This window comes from Corvus kubaryi, unplaced genomic scaffold (genome assembly GCF_017639235.1).
Source record: "Corvus kubaryi isolate FWS band 111438036 unplaced genomic scaffold, C.kubaryi_AGA036_p1.0 74, whole genome shotgun sequence".
In the NCBI taxonomy this organism is placed as follows: Eukaryota; Metazoa; Chordata; class Aves; order Passeriformes; family Corvidae; genus Corvus; species Corvus kubaryi.
The window spans coordinates 8540767-8565126 of NW_024582061.1; the positions used below are offsets into that span (position 1 = coordinate 8540767).

Sequence of the window (24360 nt, forward strand, 5' to 3'; positions counted from 1 at the left end):
CAATATATATCATGATAGGGAGAAGGAGGAGAAAAGAAGGAGATAGCCACATAGTGGTATGTTTGTAACAGCTTCTCTGGGCAATAGAGAGTACCAGGCTTTTGCCTTCCTTCTGTTTTTTAACAGGCTCAGGGCAGACAGAAGTGGATGGGGAGAAGCTCCCAGCTGTTTGCAGCTCTGTCCTGCCTTGTTGTGAGCCCTTATCCTCTTTTTTGCTTTTTCCTTCTATGTCTGTTTAAAATACAAAGGCTGATAAGGTGAGGGCTGGCTCTTGCTCTGTGTTTGACCCTGCCTGCCAAACCCAGGGGACTTGCTCCCCGCTGGCATCTAATAACGTTTTTGTAACACAAGTAATTGTGAAGAAATTTCTCTCTTGTCACTTAATCATCTACAATTTGGGGTTCTCAGTGTATTGGGGACTGACTGACCACTCCACCATTGGTATGGCAAAGTCTGACAGGTCTGAAGACGCTTTCAGGTTCTCTGTGTGGATAACACTGATATCTTCAGTGCTGGTTCAGGTGCTGGAGACTCGACCTTGTCCATCTTGTGGACACTGTTGAGAGGTCTCAGAAGTATTTCAAGTGAAAAATTCAGACAGAAGCCTGCAGTTCCAGGTCAGCATTGGAAATGATGGCTTGATGTCCATACAGCTTTCATCACCATGGGTTGTCTTCTGCCTTTCCAATGTGTGTCAGTGCAGGGTTTGCACTGGTTTTAGTAGCACATGAGAGTGCAAGTGGACTGGGGGATGTCAGTCTTAACTTGCACGTGCTGTGAGCTATGTCCTCAGCTGTGAGGCTGTATGCATAATGCTTTCTGCCTGACATCAGTTTTCTTTTTGCCTTTTGCAGCACTTTTACAGGCAGTCATATCTGGTGATCTACTGAAGGTAAGTACAGAGCACTGAATGTCCACTTATTCACAGTTTTTTGCTGGTCAGATATACTGTAAATTTTATCACACCTCTGCTCAAAACATAAATAGGCGGCTGTAGGGACTGCTGGCAAGGGCCATTTTACAGCCTTTCCAGGAAACCCTGAATACTAGGGGAACACATCATTTAGGTGAGGTGTGAAATTTGTGTGAATAGGATCTGGTGTTAGACAGCACCTTTTTGCCCAGGATTCAGAGCCCACTGCACAGAGCAATGTGCCAGTTGCTAACAGGGAAATTACTATACTGGCAGCATTGAACAGCAGGGTAGTTCTGACACAGCCTTACATACAAAAGGATATTTTACACCAGTGAGGTTGGTGGCCAAGTCCCCGAGTGCTAGCTTTTTCAAAGTCTACCTAGGCAACCACCAGACCAGGTAGAACAAACCTCAGCTGGTTGTTCTATCACCTGATGGATGTCTCAAAACATGAAGTGCCTTGGTATAGTTGGTTTGGGAGAAAAAAACACTCATGCAAAATTTTTTGTGCCCGTGACTGAAGTCCCCCATCAGAGAGCTATTCAGGCTGCATGTCTCAGTAGCCAAGTCAGGATCTGAGAACATGCCCTCAAATTTGGATGAGGACTGTGATTAATGATTGCAATTTTATCTGTGAGAAGCCAGCTTGGAGCCATTTGTAAAAATTACAGTGCTGTTAGGCCAACTTTTTGCCTGCAGGTGCCCCTTCTATACCACTGCCTCAGCACTTGTGCCTGCAGCATCTAGGGAGCAGTCCTTCAATTAGTCATAAAAATATTGTCTTCTTTCCACTTCTTGAAAACCTTTTGCCTGAGCTGGCTTTAATGGGGAAACTCCTTGCCCTTCCTCAGATGTGCTGCATCATAAATGAGTCCTCAGTGTTGCAATTCTCTCCTTTTTCTGCAGTGATCTGCACTGCAAATCCCACTCTCCCTCCCCCAAAGTTTGCAGCATTTCTGAGACCTGGCTGGTTGTTATTCCCCTCTCATTCTTACCCCTCCTCTGCTTCCTCCTCGGCCAGCCCTGAACAGGGGGCACAGTGAGAAGGGAGGTCCGTGACAGTCACCTCACCTCCTTGTGGAATTTTGAGTTGGAATTTTCTGATTTAGTCAGAAAATCTTCAGCTCCTGAGCTAAGGAAAAATTTGAGTCTTCAGTAAAGAAGCCAGAATTTTGTATCAAGTACATATATTTTAATATATCCCAGCAGTTTCACCAGATGTGGTTTGCAAGCATTGCTAGCAAACAATAAATCATCACCAGTAGAGTAGCAATGTCTCATTGTTTAGGAAATACAGACTGTTCTCTTTAACCCATATAATTGTCAATACTTCTGGTTTCAGATGTTTTATATTAGGGCCTAAAAGCTGGTTTTAAATTTATGTCTTATTTTCTTTTGTTTCAATTTGGTACTGACTTACAATTGGAACCAGTAAAGAATTTACTGACATACTTGTTTTTCTGCTCCTTCCCTCTTACCCTTCTGTATGTTTTTTTTTTCTCTCTCTCTCTTTTTTTTTTCCCCCCCCATCCAGTTCATAGAATGTTGTAAAAAAGGAGCCAATTTGTTAATCCAAGGACCTGATCACTGCTCCTTGTTGCACCATGCTGCCAAGATTGGGAATGGAGAGATTGTGAAATACATCCTGGAGCATGGTGAGTCACAGTGGGCAAATCCACAGGGAGCTATACTTCAGCCAAGTGTCAGTCGGGCAAAACCACACCGGGCAGCTGAAAGTGGCCTCCCTCATCTGTGGTCTCCCTCAGTGAAATGTCCACCTGCAGTATGTGTGAGCAGGAGGCTGGGGATGGGGTAGCAGTGATAGTGATGGCTCCAGATAAAGTGTGAAAAGAAGAATTAGAATGGCTTTTGAGGAGGATGATGTTTTCATGTTTGCATCAGCTGGGGGGCTGTGCAGACACAGTGTGATGCTCTAGTTAGAACCGCTGGAACAGAAATCTTCTGAACTGTTTTTCAACTAGAGCATATGTTGTAGAAAGCATCTAATCTCCATTAAAACATTTACAGCAGCGAAGAGCCCATACAACCACTGCTATTATTTCAGCATTTAGTAACACACTGGTCAGGAATCTGCTTATTTATTTCTAGATGAATTCACCTAGCTTCCATACCAATCTTAGACTATTAAGTCTGTTAGATTCAAGACCACCCAATAGCAAAAACTTATGATCTGAATTTTGTATTTATAGACTGTGATCATGCCATTGCCCTTTTTTCCTTTTGACTCTTCTCTTCGTCAGTAGCAGGGATTGCAGGCTATGCAGCAATTTGTTTGTGTCTGAGGCAGTCACATTTAGGAGTTTCTGCCAGTTGCACCACTGTAACTTTGTTCTCTCACTGCTGGAAAGTGGCACAGTAATATAGTCACTGCTCTGCACATAGAGCTGAAGGCACAGTTATCAGCCTCCTTGATTGTAGGAAAAGTTTTCTAGTTGTGACTCTTCTCTGACCTCACTTCAAAATATCAGTGGCTATTTTGGCTTCTGAATGTCAAAATATCAGCTACATTATTTAAGCAGCAGTGTTAGCACTGAACACAGAGGCTGCCCTTGGCAACTATGATGAGTGTTAGCTAATGCTCCAAGGCATTGCACAAATTGTGCAGAGAGAAGAAAAAAGCACAACTCGTAAGAAAGGAAGAAGTAACAATGCATCTCTTTGAGCTTGACTCCTAAGTTAGGTGTTGACATATAGGTGTCAGGTATTATATAGGTCCAAGTTCCTGTACTGTCAACAGCAATCTGTGTCTTAGTTCATTTGTTCTTGTGTGACAGAGGCACTTGCAGTGGCAGATGGAAGTGAAGAGGGCATCCTTAATAGCAGCAGACTTCTGGCACGACTAACTCAGAGGAGATCCTAGTCAAGGTAGTCATTGGAGCCCAGAAAGTGATTTGGGCATCAGTTACCTGTGTTCATTTAGATAAACATAAATGTCTAATGCCATTTGCCCTTGGATAGCCAGGACATTTGGTTGGGTCTACAAGATAACCCACAAGGCCCAGAGGAGGCCCAGCCTGCACAGATAGCCAAAGCCCAAGCAAGCATCTCTATCATTCCAAATGCATCCCAAGGCTGGTCTGTAGGTGTATCAAATGACACAAAATATCTGTGTGTGGGCAACTGAACTGTGCCCCAAAATCTGACTGAGAGGGGCTGAATTGTTCTTTTACTTCTCTACGTATAGATACCTGCACATGGATAGGTCAGTGCAGTTTGCCTTATACCCAAATAATGGTTGGTTTTCTCACCAGTTCTAGCAAGCTTTACCAGTGCTGACTCTACCTCCTATTTAACTGCTCTGGATTATCTCATTAGTCACAGTGCACATATGTGCCACTGAATTCTGTAGACAGGCACAATTTTGCTTTATTTTCTTACTGCCCTGGTCTCTTTTCACACTGCACATGACCTGTGCCAATTCACTGTCATAGATGCTTTTCCAGGATTTTTATTAGACACATATACTTTAACTTAGTCACAGTCTGACCTAGTTACTGCTCTTTTGGTGAAGGTTTAAAGTGAGATAATTTAAACTGGTAAGAATGTAAGCAGGGAATCCATGGGAATTTTTGAAGTAGGTAGAGAAATGTGAGGGATTATGGACTGTTAGACAAAGACAAATCAGAAGCTTGAGCAAATGTCAGCTCAGTTAATCTCTCCCTTCTTTATCCCCAAGGATGGCAGGAAGCTTTTGCAGCTTTCCAGACATATGTCCTCTGGGCTTCTCCAAATGCATTGTTTGTTTAACGTTCTCTGGGGATCAGGGAGTGCATGGGACAATGCTCTAATAGAGTCCTCCCCTCTTCTCCCACCAAGCAATTAATGAAACTAATTTCTACCCTGGGCACTTCTCAGCCACAAATGAGCTCTCTTGCTGAATCATCATCATCATCATGTCCTTGTTTTTCTTTGCATTCTCTGGCATTTGGCATCTTCTCAGCAATTATTACTGTATACAACCTGATCCATTGCTACTAACATCTAAGGGTTTCCCTGTGTGAAACTTCTTGTTTCTGCCGATATAAACCCATAAAAATTTCATAAAAATGAGTCTTCTGTTCTGGCAATTACCTCTGCCCAGTCACACTTCCTCTCTAGTTTATCAGCTTCCCATACATGGCTGGAGATAGTCAATGCTAACAGGAATTCCACCTTCAAGCACACAGCACAGAAAATCTGTTATTAACCACACGGGGAAAAATTTTCTGAATATCTCTAAAAAACAACAGCAACAAAAGAAGACAAAACCCACTGCCCTGGGAACTTTAATTGTCTAGTTTGAAAAACAGTGGGGTGAATCCAATGTAGTGCAGGAGTGGCACCCATAAAACTAGAATTACAAAGGAAGGAAAACGATGTAGTGATGCTAAAGCTGTCCTTTGTGGAGATGGCTTTCTGCAAACATGTAGGGCACATTGATATGAAAGCTTATTCTGTGATCATGATCAAAATGATTTCAGATGTTAAGGGGAGGAAAATAACCTATCTTAAATTAGAAATAGCAGAGATGAGTCACACAGGGGGACTGCTGTGCAATGCCACCTGATAATTCACAGCGTTCCAGCACAAGCCTGGAATAGTAGCTGAAGCACCAATGTAGTAGGTGTCAGGATGTCTTTTCCTTTTAGTAGAAAGGTCAGCTTTAAAAACTTGTCTGTAGCTGAGGTAAGAAATGCTTAGCTAGAAACTGAAGGCCAAACTCAGTAGGTATCAGAATCACAGCTTTTTAGTGCTGCAGTCAGCAACTGCATCACGTCCTAATGCGCGTACATTAGAGAAGAGTTAACTGTCTGCTTGAGTAACACAGGCAGAATTGAGGAAGGCTTAAGAACCTCTGTTAGAAAAAGGGCCTCCTAAATCATCTGTATTTGGTATCAAACTTGGATTGGAGTCTTTATCTGGCAGCTGTGAAAAATTTATAATTTATAAACATTATGCAAATAATTCCATTTACTTTGTCTTGTCTTCTGTAGACATTCAAAAGACAAACAAGAACTGTATAGTTCATTTAGGGTATTTTAATTTTAAACAGAAGAGAGGAAAGATGCTTACCCCTGCCTTAGGAGTTTGTGGTGGGAACTTCTGATGTAACAGATGGTATGTAGGGCATCCCATCCTAAACACTTCTGTGTCCTCAAACATCAATGTCCTTGCTTCACTAGAAAGCATCCTCTGGTAAAAAAAAGATGATGCTTTCATTAATCTTAGCACTGCAAAGTCCAGAGTTAAGAGCCATCAGCGAATCTGGATTTGCATCCTGACCAGATTCAGAAGTTTCTAAGAAGGCTTTTGGAAAGCAAATTTTGTTGTGACAGAGATGTGTGTTGGGGACAAATTTGAATAGTCATCAGAAAGCAACACTGAATGAGAGTGCGTTTGTATGACACTTGTTAGTATGTCTAGATTTGCAGAGTGTTTTAGGGTAGTGGTCATTTGTGAGGGGCCTAAGCAGAAAACAATTTAGTTTTTCTAGAAGACATGAGGTATAACATAGTCTATTTTAATTTCAAGTTTACCAGATTTTACAGCAACATGACAGACAGGTAGGAAGGAATGCTCCCATAACCTGACTGGCCTCTATACTACAGTGGAAATTCTGAGCTAAAAGACACTAGCAGAAAAAAAACCACTGTTAATTTTCACATCAGGTAAAAAAGAAGAGGGTGGAGTTGGGGAAAGGCTAGAAATAGTTATGAATTTCCAGGTTATTGTTATTTTAAAAATACTACCACTTCGAAGGTAAGGATGCACATGCAGTTTTGTTCCCCAGATAACAAGCTCAATCAGGTTATTAAACAAAGAGGATTTTGACAGATAAGCATCCAGAAATGTTGATAATATCTGACATTACTGCTTAGAGTAAATACCCTTCTTCCCCAGTTCTGTGAAGGACTGACAGGACACGGGACTGGCAGGGGCTAATATCTGTGGGTCTCCTGTGGGTAGCTGTAACCACATCCATTGGAGAGGGCTATGCTGTGGGCCCAGAGGCCTTCCAAGAATGTGTAGTGCTGTATATTTTGGAAATGCCTCTGAAATATGGTCACTTAAAGTATTTTTTTTTGTTGTTGTAGTGAGCTCAGTGAAGGAGCAGCTGCTTTTGAGCGTCTCCTTCCCTTCCCTCCTCCCATACCCAGCTCAGGCTGCTTTGCCTTCTGAGAAACCGGAGAAGGGCTTTGGTGAAGCAAAAGAGGGCAAAAGGAGAGAGGGAAAAAAGTTAATAATTCTACACAGTCTATGGGCAATGTTAAGGAAAGAGAGTGATCTCAGCTGGGCTTCCTCTCGGTGCGTCATGCTTTTCAGCTCTTTTCAGGCAAACTTCTCCCCCCACCCCGTCCCCCGTCCCCATCCTGCCATTCTTCAGCCCCCCAGTCTCTTTTTCCCTTTCTCTCTCTTTTTTTTCCTCCCTCCACCTCTCCACACATTTCTATCTTTTGTTTTTATTTCCCCCCCTGCTGTTTTCCTTGATAGAAGTCTCACTCATGCATTTCCCTTCCGGATTTCTATTGGGTTATTTTGTCCTCTTTCTCTCTGTGCCTTGGTCCCCTTTTCTTTCTCTGCCTCTTGTCCCAGAGTAAAACAGCCACCTCCCCGCTGGGTCAGGATGACAGTGCCGTTAGCTTTCCCAGTGCCAGCCCTTCCCACATCTGTGCAGCTTTTGTCCCTGGGCAGAGGGGGATTTGGAATGGTCGGTTGGCAGCGCCAGGGAGACTGATATAAAAATGAGGTCCAAAAAAGAGGGGAAAGGGAATTAGGAGGAGGGCGTGAGATGGTTTAAGAGAAGCACAAGTGAAAATAAAATAAAGAAGTAAAGGGCACAGCTCAGGCTGTGAGTTGGGACATTTCAGCTTCAAAGATAGGCCAGAGAGAATGAAATTAATCAATCCTGGTACCACATTGTGCAGCTAATTATTAACCCCAGTATCTGGCCCTTATGTATGGCTCGGATGGAGTCAGGGCTCTCCCATGAAATGCTGAATTTGGGACAGTATCCAGGAGAGCACCCTTCTCACTTAGGTGGGATGTACTTGTCATCTCCTCAGGTCTGTACTCACAGACTGCCCTCACAGTCCTCAGCACTGAGCTCCTCTGTCCTAGCCCTGCTATTCCTTCCTCCTTCAGATCAGTTTTCCTTCACCCTTGGCTTCTCTCCAGACCTACTCTGCCCCAGCTTTCTTCTCCCTCTCAGGTCATATTCTTCCAACTACTCTCCATTTTACTACCTTTACTTAAATTTTAACATCTTTTTCCGCTTACCTGGGCAAGTAACTCTATGTCCCATAAAGCCAGACCTGTCACTCTGTTCCACCTTGGCAATACAACCTTCCTTGCTCCATCCATGAACAGAAATAACAGGTGGCAGTGTCTTCTCTAACACACTGCAAGCAATTCCTGCTTACCTATCAATGGGATGTGGCATTGCAGGAAGCTATGGGGAATTACCTTTATTTTCAAGAGAACATGATTTTCTCCTAGGAAATGTAAAGGACTCTTTTTCTTCATATGTGTTTTTTTAATTGTGTTCTTAGTCTCTCAGGCATTATCTTTTTTTTTGCCTCAACAAGAAGCTCTGCTTATCACCCTTTATCCTTCTTCACGCTTCTGGGAGCTCGAGGGTAATGACTGATTCTTCTTTCAGACAGGCAGGAGAGAACACACCACTGCCAAGTGTGGAGATGAGGATGTGTGGTGGTAGAGCCAGGGTGCATTAAATAACTGGCAGTGGCTACTGAGTTTGGGGAACTGTCATGACAGGTATGCAGTGGCACACAATGCCCTGTGCACTAAGGACTAAGCACCACCCTTTCTCGTGATGACAGAAGATGAAGTGAAGGAGCTGCTTGCAGCTCCAGCAGCCCCCAGTGATGCTCCATGTGTATATTGTAAAAGCAGGGAGGTAAAGACAGGCTGCTCTGATCTGTTTTGACACACACTCAGAGTGAAATGACTGTAGAGAGGTTGCGTGTAGGCCTTTGTAAGCAAGTAGTGTGAAATTCCTCAGTTCCAGGTGAGATTTGCTGTAAGCTCTTGAGGACTCTTGAATTTCAAAGTCACAGTGTGCTGAAGAGAAATATTCATGTGCAGGAAGGAAAAGTCTTGTAAAGTTTCCCCGTTCCCCTTGCTGACTGCCCTATACCATCTAACACTACACTCCAGAGCAGTGAAGAGAAGAATAATATGACAGACTGCAAAGGAAAAGTTGGTTTTTTGTTTTTTTTTTTCAAATGCTATCCAGATCCTAGCCTCTCCCATATCACTGTAATTCAGTGATGGAATTTGCTGCTATAAATATCTGCCTGTAGTGAATATCAAGGACAAAAGGACATTAACATAAATGCATTATTTTTTTCCCACTTAACAAAAATCTCTTCTGTTTTTCTTAATGTTACTTTCCTGATCATTGCTAACCAGTAGAGTACAGGATTTGCATATCAATATAAAGACTGCTGGGAATATTCCACCCTGATCTACATTTTGTATAACGCTATTAAATGGACTAGCACAGGGATGTCATTCAGGATGGAATTTGGCTAATTTCAACTTCCTAATGACATTTTCCCTCTAATGCCAACAATAGATTTTAACTTGCAATATATCAGGGTTTCCAGTATATCAGAATTTTCAGTGTACTGTACTTATGTGAACCACTTAATTGAGCAAGGTGAAGAGTAAGAAAAAAACCCCATGAATATTCATTCCCAGTATAATTTAGAGGCTGCTACTCCCTGTTGCTGACACTCCAGCAGTGACTGTGCATTCAGAATTTTATTAGTGCAAGGGCTCAAAGAAGCAAATAATTACATTGAAGTTTGACATATTGTTTCAGGCTGAGCTTTCACTTGGCTTCTTTTATGTATTTGTACTGGGAATCTTCTCCTGGTAGACATACTCTTTTAGTTATGCAGAAAAATGCTGTATGACATACCTGACTATCTTTTGCAGGTCCATCTGAATTACTGGACATGGCAGACAGTGAAACGTAAGTACAACCTACTCTGTCCTTCACATTATGCGTGTTAGACTGGCAGACTCCTCTTGGCTTTCAAGTGCAAACTTTTAAATAGGAAAAAGATTTTAAAATGGCACAGCTCTTCGAAAAAAACAAACAGAAGTCCCCCTAAAAACCACATACCAACTGCCTCATATGTGGATTTCTTTCCTAAACCAAACATTTCTTGGATTTCACAGAGGACTTTCTCCCTATTGCTTCCCGTGATTCCTCAATCCTTCTAGAGGAATAGAAGCCTTGCTTTGTGTTTTGATGTTTCTGGCCTCCATCAGGCCTCCTCCCTGATGTTTCAGGGACCAACCTGAAGAGTAAATTCCAGAAGTCAGGAAACTACTTTTCTTGATCTATACCTTTTTTCAGTCCCTTCTTGATTCATCCAGGGTGCTCTGCCTTAGCTCTCCCAAGTGACCAGGACCTGTGCAGTTGAAGTAGTTAAAACATCCATCAGCTCTGTTCTGGTATAAAAAAAACCCCAACCCAACCAACAAAAAAATTACCTTCCTTTCCAATTCCCAACGTTTTTACATCTTGTATAATCAAAGTTTCATAAAAGTATGTAAGGGAAGCATGAATAATCCTGGAAAATATGTGTAATACATGTGAAATAAAAGCAGTCTTTCTGACAAGGATCAAGCCTACCATTTCTCATCCCACAGTGCCCTCCTCTGCTAACAGAGAAGACCTTTTGCACAAGGTGCATGTGGGAAGTCCAGAGATGACAGGGGCTGGATGGACTGCCCGGTCCTTTTCATCTAGGAGTGTAGCACAACCACATAAAGTGTTAGTGAGCATGGCTATGAGCTATGAACTTCCTTTTACAAAGGTTCCTCTACCTCTAACCCTTGAAAAGGGAAGGTTCAAGCTGTAACTGGCAGTATGAATTTGTCTTTTGGTCCTCATGGGGAAATAGGATAGTATACCATCCTGATACTAGTTCTCATGCAGCAAGAGCATATTTATTACAAGGTTGCCTCTTAACATTTCAACTTCCCCTGTCGTGGATGAGGGCTGAAATTCCTCTATGCACTCTGTGTAGGTAGGTGCAAGATTTGTCCTACTACACATATTTCTTGTCATTTGTTATTTCACCGGTTATGTAATGGCCCTGCTTGTTGGATATTTGTATTAAGGACTCCTTTTCAACCCACTCAAAGCATACTTGAAAACATCCTCTTCTTCCTAGGCAAATCTAGATGGATTTCTTTACTCTCAGTACTACAGCCAGTTTCAGAATCCTGCCAGACTTAGCTCCAGTGTAAGTGAGAAGCTTTGCAACAAATGCACTCCCACTACCCAGTCTTCCCTTCTGAAAAGCTTGTGTTTAATCTTCCCCAGTAGCTCAGCAGTCCAGTGGTGAAAAACAAACACATAGCTCTTGCTCTCAATAAATCCAAGAGAGCAGGATATCAGAACCAGGGCAGCAAGTGCAGCAGTCATAGCTTTGATGGGCAGGATTTTTGCAGGATGACTGCAAGAATGAGGCTGAGGAAAAAAATTGCAGGAAGAAACAAACCCTGTTGCTGTTTTGCCTCCTGTGAAATAAGAAGGTGTCTGGTTTGCCTTTTCAGCAGTTAACAGAGCTGGTGGTTGGATGGGAATGTGACATTCAGTCCTCTGAATACATAAAATCTGTGCATGTTTCTTTCCCATCCCTCAGAAGTTCTTCGTCTGCTATTTGTGCATTGCAGGCTTTCCTACTGAGTCAAAGGATGTAGATGCTAAGGGAGAGAGTGCACAAGTCCACCTCTGCCAGCAAGAGGGAACCTCGCAGAAATGCAGCATCCTTCTGTGTCTATCCTCTGCAGCTCATACTTCGTAAATGTACATTGGTGTGATGTGTCTCACTGCTGGTTTCTGTACTTTGGTCTAGGGGTGAGACAGCATTACATAAGGCAGCCTGCCAGCGCCACCGCGCCGTCTGCCAGCTCCTGGTGGATGCGGGAGCCTCTCTGAGAAAGACAGACTCCAAGGTAATGCAGCTCCATCAACTGCTATAAACCCCTGCAGCCAAGCGAGACCCATCAGCATCCGTCCCTGCTGTTTGCATGACTGAGGCTTCCTTGTGTGTGCCAAGGGCAGCTCCTCTTAAGCAAGCTATTTTTATAGGGAAAACTGTATTGATTTAAACAAGTACAAGAGACTTCAGTTCACTCCCCTACATGGGTCACTATCACCATAGTGAGAGCCTGGCCTCCAGCTATTTGGTGCACTGGGTGTGAATGAGACATCTCCATGGCACAGCAGTATCCTCCTCCTGTGTGGTCAAAAGAGAGGCCTGTGGGCAAGGACCACCTGCAGGAGCCTTGGTTTCTGATTGCACAGCATCAGTGAGGCTTGATTATTGTGGCTGACTTGCTTTGTGAGGATGGCTAACTATCTTCTTTTGCCCTGGCTTGCCCCTATGCTCACTGATGTGACACTAACCACAGCACTCTCTTGGTGTAAGCTTGACTGAGAAAGAAGTCTGGGAAAAATTAAATCCAAGGAATATTCCGTCATTGCAACAGTCTGATTGCTTAGGAACATGATCCAGAAGCTGCCTCTCTGGAGTTTCTGAGCACAAGCACCCTGTGGTCAGCAGCTGAGAGTGGGTTGGTTCTCTGGGCTTCAGATTCAGAAGCACCCTTGCTGCAGCCAGGCAATCAAAACTAATTCCTACCTTCTGGGGCTCTATGAGGTAGCCTATAGTGGGAAGATAAATCATCTATGATTCTATGATTTGTTCAGATGATAGAATTGTATGTTGCAAAAAGCTTTCAAAAACAGATGAAATCCAGACAAGTGACTTCTGACTTGTTAATTGTCTTCTGCCTAGAAATCATCTGTTGCTCTAAACATGTTAGCACAAGACCTTCTCTTCATGTTTCTTATTATAGGGTAAGACCCCTCGTGACAGGGCTCAGCAGGCTGGTGATCCGGATCTGGCCTCCTACCTGGAGAGTCGACAAAACTATCAAATGGTTTCCCACGAGGATCTAGAGACAGCAGTCTGATGTCTGAAAATGTCCAAGAGGATTCCTGGAAATCTCGAGACTGCACCTGAGGCACTCGGGCATCATGTGAGGAAGAAACTGATGCAATCACCGTGTCTCTCACTCTCGAGGAAAATACCTGAGGACATGCCACCAGTTTCTAAGGGCTACTGAGTCTTGCCATGGAACAGTTATGTTCCATAAGTTAGCCCATGATGGATGAGGTGGGACACTCAAAGGTCTGTGGAATCCATAGGCCACAAAAATTTACCTTTATTGCTTCCAGCAAGTAGCATGAACTTCTCCCATGTTCATCTGTACAATTTGTTTAAAAAAAAAAAGAGGAAAGAGTAAAGAGGGTGTGGGGGAACAAAACTCCAAACTAACTGGGACATTAAGCCACCCAACCAGGCCCTCCTCCATCCTTACAGTTTCCTGAATTGCTTTTATTCTCCTGTTCCCCTCACTTCTCATCAGTTAAATATTACCTGTTATCTCTGTATTGTCTTCACCAATGGTCAGGCAGTAGCAAAATATTTGAGGAGCTCTGGATGCCCTTAAGAAATATCCAGTGTTTTTACCAGCTACATTCCCTCCCTTGCCATCCTCTTGGAAGCTGTGTTGTCAGTACTCAGCACCACGGAGTTTCCTTGCTTTTGGAGAGGATGCTGCATATTGCCTTGTTTCCAGGGTGTGGGGCAGAGTTAGATTTACAGCAGTGACAAAACCCAACCTCATTGTTGCTGGGCATATGGTTATGGTATCCTTGTGAGACAGGCATTTGTATGGAAAGGAGGTATATGGGATATACCATGCTGAATGGCAGAGCAGAAAGTCACCAGGAAGGTTTCTCATACCGCTTTTGTGCCCGTAATGACTGACCCAGTTCTGCTCAGGTTTTAGGCCTCCCTAGAAGTTGATAGCTGTTCTTTACCTCTGAAAAGATGGGTTTTCCACTGGGGAGAGATTTGTGCAAGACTCTGGGAATTCTGATGGGCTGACTTGCTGACCTAGTCCCCTTTGCAGTACAGCCAGAGGGATGAAGGAGACCTGGACTATCAGCAGCCAGCCTGGGCTTGCTGCTGCCAGCAAACAAATGGGCACTGGCCTGGTGGCATTGGGAATGGGAAAACCTTTTTGACTGAACCTGTAAACGATCTGATTTTTCAAGGGAACAAAGTTTTGGGGAGTCTGTCCCCCTGGAGAAGGACAAGCAGCAGCTCTTTGCCTTGTAACCCACAATAGGTTTGAAATGTAAAGCTTAGCTGCTGTAAAGGCCAGCTGTGTCTTCTGTACTCATCTGTTCTCTGTCTTACAACCATAAAAGAAGAGAAAGCAAACAAATATCCAGGCATAAACAAAATGTTTTACCTTTTGGTTTCCAATTCCTACCGATAGCTGACAAAATAGCAGAGCTTCCACTCCTACTTTGTCAGACCAGTTCCCATGAAGACGCTCATGGCTGACTTTTGGCATAATTCTTGCAATACATTTTTGAATTTTGCTTTGTTGTTTGATTCGAAAGATCCATCAGTGTTTGTTTTCACATGCCTTGCTAGAGGTAGCTCTCTGATAGATGGTGATCATCAGGGTTACATACATTTGGAAACCATGAAAATAACTCAGGTCATTATCCAGATAAGTTTTTCTTCTTTGGTAGAAGTGGAGGAAATCAAATGAATGCAATTTTTCTTTCTTTCTTTTTTTTTTTTTAACCACACATGATTGTTATGGTAGGGAGGGGGGAGCTAAAAAATATATTTTAAATTGTTTTCTCCTCTTTTCAAAAGTTCATTTGATATGGGCAAAATATTTCTTTAGTATTTCTTCCTCTGGAAGGAAACTATATATATTTGTAATCTATAGATCAATGGCGACATGAAATGTATTTTGTCTTATTTTCTGTCTTTACCTTTCTCATTTAAAAAAATAAAATATGAAAGCCAAATTACGTCCCTTGATAATTATCCACGGGCTTGTGGAGAAAATAAGTATGTGTATATATTAGAACAGAATTTGGCAACTGCTAAAATAAAAAATAAGAATGTAGTTTTGGTTTATGTGATATTTCCACAAGGAAAGATCCTCACACTGTGGTTTCATGGTAGGCCTTGCTTCATCTCCCAGCTGTGAGAAAAGACATTACTGTAATATTTCTATATGTTTGATGAAAGTAAGAATTATGTTACTATCACTTTAACCTTTTGGTTTGTTTTACTGACGTGAGAAATGGAGGAAGTTTCAATGACACAGGAGCTTGGCTCTGTCCTGTGCTGAGGCCAAGCTGAGTATGGTCACTGAGCCTGTGACAGCTTCCTGGTCATTTAGTCCCATGAAGCAAGTGGAGCAGTAAAGGCTTGCTTTAACCACAGGTAGCCTCCAGAGGCCACATGTGGATTATGATAAGGGAGCTGGGTCTGGTCCTCGCCTTGTCAGCCCATCCCTGGTACACAGGAGGTGCCTGCAGCTGTGGCTGGATCTGGAGCAGCTTGTCAGGATGGGCAGACTTCCCGAGCAATTTTGTGCCATTTGGACTGCTCAGAGGAACTCAGAGCACACGAGAGAGCGTGGCTTGCCTTTTCCCCTGGAAGCTGGATGATATGATCAGAGTGAGCCTATTGTGTCTCTGGAAAGCTGCCTGTGCTGTGTGCTCAGCAGGAGACAGCTACTGTATGATAAAAATAGCCCTCAGCACAGGGGGAGCAGGAACTGGCTGGATGTAGTGCCTTTGATGTTCAAGGTGTCCCAAAGCACTGCACACATGATGCACTAGATACTGGTGACGTTTTGTATTTGTAGGTGACAGAGCGTGTCTATTGTTTTCTACAATGTCTCAGGCATGGAAAGGAATACCAGGTTCACTGAGGGCAGCTTGGGACCAGGATGCTGCAGAACTGTTCCTTATCCTTTTTCAAGTGTGATGGGATTACCAGAGGCAGGCAGACTCTGCAGCAGTTAAAGGTGACACATAGGCATTGAATCTCTGGAGCACCTGGAGTCTAGATTAGTACAGTACAATTGTGCCTGCACTGGGCAGGGCCCAAATTCCAGTGGGCAGCTGGGAGTCCACTTAAATTACACGTAAAGCATTTTGATTTACTCTAAGTGTCTGCTCAGCGGCTGTGTCTGTTAATGTGTGTATATTACTATATATATGTATATTTATAAATAGCAGTATGCATGTATATAGGTGCACACATACATATGCGAACACACTTAAAATTGTGCCATTTGAATGACAAAGTACCTGAGGATGCTCAGCTACTGAGATTGCTGGACTGACAAAACGTCATTTTCCATTTTAATTTGTTATTAAAGGGAACCTTTTTCAGTAGAACTGAGGAGCTCCTGAATTGTTCCATTGTACTGGTTTTACTATCTCATTTTGGAGTTAAATGGAGGGAAAGAAAGTATTTATAATGTTGATAAAATAAACTTAATTTTGTAATTTAATAGCATCAATTACTCTTATTATTTCATGTTTCAATGCTAGAGGTATCTTTTATGTGTTATTCAAAGCATGATGATGTCATACATTTTTCACTTATTATAGCATAGAATGGCAATGGACAGGAACACCTTGCACTAGACCAGGCTGCTCAGGGCTCCATCTAAGCTGACCTTGAACTCTTCCAGGGATAGGTCATCCACAACTTCTCTGGGCATCCCTCAATACTGTGAGATGTGAGTTTTGCTTATGTAAAATTGGGGCTGAAGGTAAATTGTGCCTGTTACAAAACAGGTGTCAGACTCCAGTGGCTCTTTCACCACTTCATGTGGTGGCTTGCTTGTCTGTGTTTTAGCACTTTAAGTTGTCTGTAGGTGTTTTTACTGAGACCTGTCATTTTTGCTTTTCCCCAGCAGCAGTAGAATTGCTCAGTTTCAACTCATGATGCTGTAGCCTGGATTCAGTCTACATGAGATGTCCCCTTCTACATGAGGACTGTCATACAGAAGAACCCTAGACAAAGAAAATAGTACAAAATTGATGTTTTGTTGCCACTGATCTTCCCAGGTGTATTTGCTGAGCTGGTGCTGTTGTGTAAGAATAGATGGGGCACATGGTTTTTCTGGAGGTGTGGCTGTAGGAGGTTTGTTTCAGTCATATTTCATGGCCTCTTTGGCTCATTTTTGTCTTTGCTGTGACAATGAAATGCATGGTAGTGAAAGTTTCTAACACAAATTCATCTAGAAGGTGGCTATTTTCCTTTCAGCCATCCCAGAGGCCTTCTATGGGACATGTATGTGTGTTGACCCTTCCAGGATGACAAAAGCATGTTGACATGATCTGTGTCTGGGGTATGAAATGGGCAAGACACATCAGTAGCCTCAAGTTTTCTTGGAGTTTAATGGTACTCAACAAAGGTATGAGCATGCTGGAAATTTAAATGCCTTGAAAAATCTCCAAGGAAATTCCCTCCTTGTGCTCTATGTTCTCTGAGAAAAAAGCAGTTCCTTGTGCTGATCCATTTGAGGTGTGTCATTTTCCTTGCCTCACTTTCTTCTTCTTTTGCACCAAATTAACATCTATAGAGAAGTATTCTATAAGACTTGTTTATGAGCTTGCAAAAAGTAACATTTTGACCTCCATTTTACCTATTCATTTCCATTCATAAGATATTTCCTCTCTTTCTTTTCCTCCGTGAATCTAAGCCAGAGTGACATTACATTATTAGCTTCCTAATTAGTCTAAAGCATCAAATGTGAGTATCTTTGGACATTTCAGCAGTCCTGGAAACAGCTTATATTCCTGTGCCTTTCTGGATGCATGTGAAGCTATAAGACACAGTATTACAGTGCTCACTGTGTACTCATCTTCTCATCTTGCTTTCTTAAAAAAAAGAAAGCTGCTATTTTTCTTAGCAATGGATTGCTACAGCCTTAAATTCCATGATCTGCCTGCCAAAATCTGTTGATTGCAATGGCAACTCAGTAATGTGCTGAAAGTTACTTGCTGGCATACTGATGAATACCAGAATTTAGTGTGGAGGATGTGTCTTGAGCTTCAGTGTTTTCACTCCCCCTTTGTAAGGGCAGGATGCAGCTCATGACTGCATCCCTGGAAATGCCTCGAGAGGAGCTGTAACCCAACCCTGCACCCAGCTGTTGGGGTGAACAGAATCTATAGAGGAGTTGGGAAGTCTCAGCCTTTGCCAAGAGGTACCAACAGAGACAAATTGCAGCAGCTCAGCACTTGGCTTGGGCTGCCCAAAGCCAAGAGCTTGGGCAGTTTCTCACTTCTAATTCTTTGTAAAAGCTTGGGAGGAGTGGATTACCCAGTAGTCAAAGTGACCATGGCCGCTTTTACTCCAGGTTCTGCCATGGCACCTGAGTTCTCTGGACTGCCTGCCTGAGATTCCCTGCAGGTACCAGAGCTCAGGGACTTCCCCTCCCCGGTGTGTTTCCAGCACCACTGCCTGTGGTGGTGCCCACAGAGAGTGCCGTTCTCTCATCCCCTGTACATGTGCACTGGAGCAACACCCCCTACCTTGGCCGAGGAATTTCCTGGCCCGCGTATGGTGCCATTTGTGCAAAAGGGGAAAATTCCCTCCCTTGGGCCTTGATCACACCAGTAAATTCATTACATTTGACTTCAGTGATTAGGCAGGCTTAGAGCTGAATAACCTTACTGTATTCAGCCATCAGAGTGCATCTTGTCTCCTGCCTTATTTATAAGGTGCCACATTCCAGTCTCAGCAGCAGTTTCTTGTTTCCCTGACTGATTTTATGAAAAAAAAAGAACCAAAAAGACAAAAACCCAATCTCTCCTATGCAGTACACATGTATCTAGTTACCCAGAGAGTGGGGAAGACAGGCAGCTCATTTTAAAATCCCCTCATTCTGATGTAGCACATCGTGGCTTCTAAAGTCTGAGCAGGGGGATGCCTTGCAACAAAAACATTTGTTTCAATATTAACACATCTATATTTCAGGAAATAACTTGAGGCTAAGCCCTGTTAAAACAGTCAGCTTATGCTGTTAGATCTCCTACATGTCAGAGATTTGGGGAATCTAAGAAAGCAGTAATTCTCTTGACAGGCACATAAAGGTAGGTGAATGCCCCAAAAAGCGAAAAACCTGCTTTCTTAAAAAATTTGTTTCTATTTTGCTGTCCTCATCCACTAGAATCGGAACCCTGATTTGGGAATGCTATTTCAGAGTTCACCAGTATTTTAACAGCCTCAGCATTCATATGCAAAATATATAGGAGCTGCAGCATTTTGACATGCAAGAAATAAAGCACTATTTCTTTGAGCAATATAATACTACGTATGTAATTGCTTCATCTCGAGCCAGCCTCCTTTTGCTGGTGAAGTGCCACACCTGGCTCTTCAATTAGTCCCTGTCTGGGAGGCTGCTTGATGTGTAAGCCAGCACTCAGTGAAGTGTGCAGGTAGCAATCCAACGCTCTGGTGCGGCAAGGGCTGCTGCAATTAACGAACTGCTAACGCACGAACCCCGTGCAATTCATTTCTTAGTGTGCACTTCATTTTAATGAGAAAAATGGCCCTCTCATTCCAGCTGCCTTAGTGATCTTCAATTTCCACTCTTTTCCTCAACCTGTGGTCAAGAAGTAGAAGGTAATCTCTGTTCCTATACATATTCAGGAATCCAAATCCTGTCTAGGAACTGTACAAATCCGGTTTGTAGGTATGGAGAAGAACTCAAGAAGCTCTTGAGTCTGATGCAGCAGACATGAGTGATTTATACTCGGCTAATTAGGCTTTAATAAGTAGTCGCACTTTTCTAGGGCTGTTTTTCCTGTGTGACATTCACATAAAAAATGAAAGATGACAAAATTAGAAAAGCAAAGTTAAGCTGGCCCCTGGGAATGGGGAATCCTACAGAATGGCTTCCACATGCACTGCTCTTTTCTAGATAGGGAGTTGCAGTGCTACCTCTTGAATAACACTGTAATGAGTAATTATGTATCATAATTGGATATATCTAATTGTAATAGTGAGGTGGGGGCTCACTGTGTTCAACACTTGTCACCCAGGTGCAGAGGTATTCCTGCCCCTATAGAGATCACCACACAGTCTGGCGGGGGACACCCTTCTGTTGGCAAAGCTTGAGGCTTTTTGAAGTGAGACACGAGCCCTAAGGTGTGCAAGGACATCCCTCCCTGCTCCTCAGCCATGCTGGAGGTTTTCCTTCCAAATGAATGGAAGCAATGCCACATCAAGATAAATGATTGTTGTAGGTCACAAAGTGAATAGTTGTATTTCCTCTCCTGTCCCCTGCTTCAGCCCTTTTCCAGGACTATTTTTTTTTTTCCCTTCATCAGAATGAGAAGTCTGCTGATGTGCCTGTTTTAATAGAAGATAGGTGCAGTTGTGGTTGTTTGTGATCTTGCAATTATTGTAATACTCTCATTATCTGCATGGTATATGGGAGGAGTACATTCCTGTCAAAGCTAAGAAAAAAAGTGATCTTGCTGCAGCTAATGGCAGGAAGGAACTAGAACATAATATTATTTAAATTTGATTTTAAATATTCTTCAGTGCTCTTTGCTTTTCCTTCCTCCCCCCCTCCTCTTTAGAGTTTCTGTACTGAAGTCTTTAATCTTTCATCACTTCTTCTTTCCTTAGCTCATCCTACCTTCATTTTTTGACTGGAAAGATCAAAATCCTGCCCATGTGCTTACCCCTTGGGACGCTTCTGCTTGACCAGTCACAGATGGTTGGATCTCCTCTGACCATGTACAAACATGGGTAGGGAATGTTGAAATTCTCTGTACTAGGAATGAGTTGGTTGTGCAGTACTAAAGGCTCCTCTGAGGGCAGTTGTAATGCCCGAGTTGTAATCTCAGGATTAAACAGATGGGAAGTGTGATGGACTTGGGTTTTTCATACCTGCAGGCTTGATTTCAGCCTTTCCAGACTTAGTCTTAATATGAATAAGGAAAATTCTTATGTATATTTTTTTCTGTCTACTCTCATGTTTCTTCCCTTTGTGATTTTCCTGTTAAATGATCTCTGTCTGGGCAAATGTAGTTGTGTTGCTCCATGATGTGCTTGCAGGAAGAGGCAGCTGCTTCCAACTGGCAAGTGAGTGTGCTGGTCTCGCCTGCAAAATGGCTGGCTTTGCTACTGTACAGTTTTCTGCTCAGCATGTATCTCACAAAAATCACAGGGAGATGGCAGGGGCTTATCAGGATTTTTTGTTCCGTTTACATGTCACTGCAGAGAGATTCTCTTCCATCTGCCTCCTTTGATCACACAACAGCTTTGGGAGAAAAGAAAAGAAGTGACTGAGCCTTCAAAGCACTAAGTAGCTCTTGGGAGCTTTGTCTCTTCCCTAGCTTGCTGTTGCACCTCACAGAGCTGGGCAAAGGGAAAGCAGGGGATGCCTTATGTGCAGAAGGATCCATCTCTCACCCTCCTGGCAAAAGTAACAACTCTTTGAAGGTACCTATTCCAGACACCCCACCAGTGCCAGGTAGAGTGTAAAATACATAAGGACATCAGCAAGCCTGCAGGAGCTCACTTCCTTCCTAAGGGCTCTTCCAAGCTCTTTTTGATTCTGTTCCTGGTGCCTCAGGACAGGGATTCCTGCCTGTGTCTTCCTACAGCAATCATCCTGAGAATGTCCTTTGTAATGGGTGCCATCTAGCTGCCCTCACACCGTGTGTTACATGTGCTCTGTGTCCTGTAACTCTATTGGAAAGTGAAACAACCAAGAGTTAAAATCCCTTTCAAAATGGACTTAGGAGCTGCCAGCTTTGGCCACTGACCCACCAGGGTGCAGTGCACTGGGGAGGGGAATATGGAATACGACTGCCAACATTTCTCTGTAGAAACGTCCTCAAGGTGAAATGTGCTTTCACAGTGGGAAATGAAGGTTATTTTTCTTCTGCCCATATTATTTTCTGTTGCAAACCCTGTGCCAGTCATTTTGGATGCAGACAGCTTTTTGGAAGCAGGAGGCTTTTGGAAGATTTTTGAAAGTCTAGCCAGTGATCAAGCTGAGGACTTGTGTTCTGCAGCTCCCACACAAACCTTCTGGCAGTCCGTGGAGGTTTCAGTGTCCTCTCCGAGTCAGTGAGCAGAATATTTTGCTACAAACTACAGGCCTACCTTTGTGCCACTGCTATTGCTACTTTGCTTCTGCACAGCGTTTAGAACAGGTGTGGTTTTGCAGCCTTGCACTGGGAAAAACCAAGGTGTTATAGGGGAAAACATGATTTTCCCATGGACAGAAACACTCCTCAAGCTGCAGTTTTGTGCTAATGAAAATGCGATTTTACGTAAAGACCGAGCTTGGTTTATGAGACCGTCACAGTTAGCTCGGTGAGGTTTTATTTCCAGCAAGACTGGACCTGTTGTTTCATTGCAAAACGAAGATTATGCAAAAAATAATCACTTGGTTTAATGGTATGCTTCTGTCTTATGATAGTTTACAAGTCTAACTGTGCCACATGGTTGTGTCACAGAAAAGGGAAGTATTTGCTTTCAGAATTTATCAGAATTCTCTCTGGTCGTACTGTGGTCAAAGAAATAGGGCCAAAAGTAGCAAATCAAGGGTTTGAGATTGTATTCCTGCCACTTCCATTGAGTCATTTTGGGTAAGTCATTCAGCCTTATTGTGCCTCAGTTTTCTTATCTGTAAAATGGGGATAATATCACCTCCCCATACACAGACAGGTAAGGTGCTTTGTGTTATGAGCCCAAAATCTGCTGTATATTAACTATTTTTGAATTGTTTGGTTTTTATTTTTTTTGTTGTTTGTTTTTTTGTGGTTTTGTTTTTTGTTTTGTTTTATTTTTCTTTTTTTGGTGTGTCTTGTAATGTTACTCCTCTATGGCATCCTGCTTCTTCTGGAGCCTTTTTTTGAGAGAGTGAGAGTAGCCCTCTCCCATGCTTTTTAGTTTAACTGGTTTAAGTCGAGATAGTAAAGGGTGCTGGAGAATGACAATTTTCTAACGAGCTATTTTGCACTTCTCATGCTTGATTTCCATGTTTGTGCTATCTTGCATTAAAAGTTGTAACTCAGGTGATATTTCAAGTCAATGAAAGCTTTCAGGTGGTTTTTCTCTCTTCAGAGAAGAGTATTTTGCTGAATTTTAGAGCAGCTTTATTCCATCATATTGAGTTGATTGAGCACAGAATTTTTCCTTTGGGAGTGCCCATCTCAGAAATAACTTTCTGTCATCTCTCTATTCTGTTGGTATGACAGAATTACTGCCTAAGAGTCCAGAAATCACCACTTCAGTTTGTTGATGCAAAAGGTTTTTGGGGAATGAAGAGAAACATTTGAGGGAACAGATTCTCTGGCCTTCATGTTAACATCTCCTCTGGCCACCTGGCAAATGGGAGATGAAAACGGGTAAAGAACAAGGACAAGAGTTAGCAAAGATTTAGGGAACTGGAAGTTTCTCGTGCAAAAAGGAAGAAGGCTAGGAAGGAGTGGGATGGTGATGAACACACTCTTCATGGAAAGGCTGAGTTCCATCAGGCTAGGTATATATATATATACCTCTATCTATAGTGGTGCTTCCTGGAGATTGTGGAGAAAGGACAATGGACAGATTCTGATCTCCTCTGCACTAATTTCACTCCTGGTCAACCAAGATGGGACCAAGGCCAGAATCTGAACCACTCCATAATGTGTTTGGCCCCTGAACAGAGCAGTAAATTCAAATAACGTGCATTTTTAGTCAACATTTCATAGGCATCCAGAGTTCCAGTATATGTACATACCCTATTATCTGAACCCACATCTGTTCCAGGAGTTGTAATAACATCTCAAAGGGCTCTTTTATGCTACCTGACCCCATGCATAATGCGCTGGAACATCTTGAGGCTGCCACCTGGCAAAGGAATCTGAAGCACGCAGCAGTACCCATGAACTGAGGATATATGTTTAACAGAGAATCAAGGCACAGGTAATCATCAGTGAGGGGGAATATGAGAAGGAGGAGGGGGTTTTTTGTAACAAAGTAAGAAAGTATTTTCTTCCATGATTTTCTTGCATTTCCTATTTATACCAAGTATCTTGATCACTGTGTCGCCTATCTAAGGAGATTTTAAACTGGGGGAAGAAAGAAATATGTATACAGTGAAAGAGCTGGTTACTGTTCCTTTTGGACACTTTTTCTGTATTGTGACTTGTGTGGAAATGTACAGAATAAAAGTGAAGAAGCGCATGCCTTGGCTGGGCTGAGTTTCTTTGTGTCATTTGCCAGCAGAGCTGGGTTGCTGCTTCTGGCAGAGTGGAAAGTGGCGGGACTTGGAAGTTGTGAAGAGTTAGGGGGAGTGGAGGAAAGGGATCCAGGGGTCAAAATTCTGCATATGTGTGTATGATAGTGTAGAGAAGGGAGTGTTAAGCCTCTGGATAAATCAACTTCAAGGTCATGGTAAAGAAAAAGGTTAATGATACCTTTAATATTTCCAGGAAAATCTTTTCTGTCCCTTAGTAAACACAGATTGTCAGCACA

The 24360-nt window shown here is 42.8% G+C and overlaps 1 protein-coding gene across 7 annotated transcripts in view; it reads left to right on the forward strand.

The window, feature by feature from the left end:
- DGKI (diacylglycerol kinase iota) overlaps positions 1 to 24069 on the forward strand; it is a 211860-nt gene extending 187791 nt beyond the window's left edge. For 6 of the 7 annotated variants that reach the window (XM_042050492.1, XM_042050496.1, XM_042050494.1 and 3 more), the window contains 5 exons: positions 855 to 892; positions 2451 to 2571; positions 9881 to 9917; positions 11818 to 11917; positions 12824 to 24069. In XM_042050492.1, coding sequence (XP_041906426.1) covers positions 855 to 892; positions 2451 to 2571; positions 9881 to 9917; positions 11818 to 11917; positions 12824 to 12940 — 413 coding nt within the window. In that variant the 3' untranslated portion in view covers positions 12941 to 24069. The other variant, XM_042050499.1, reaches the window with a different exon arrangement.
- Positions 24070 to 24360: the final 291 nt, after the last annotated feature.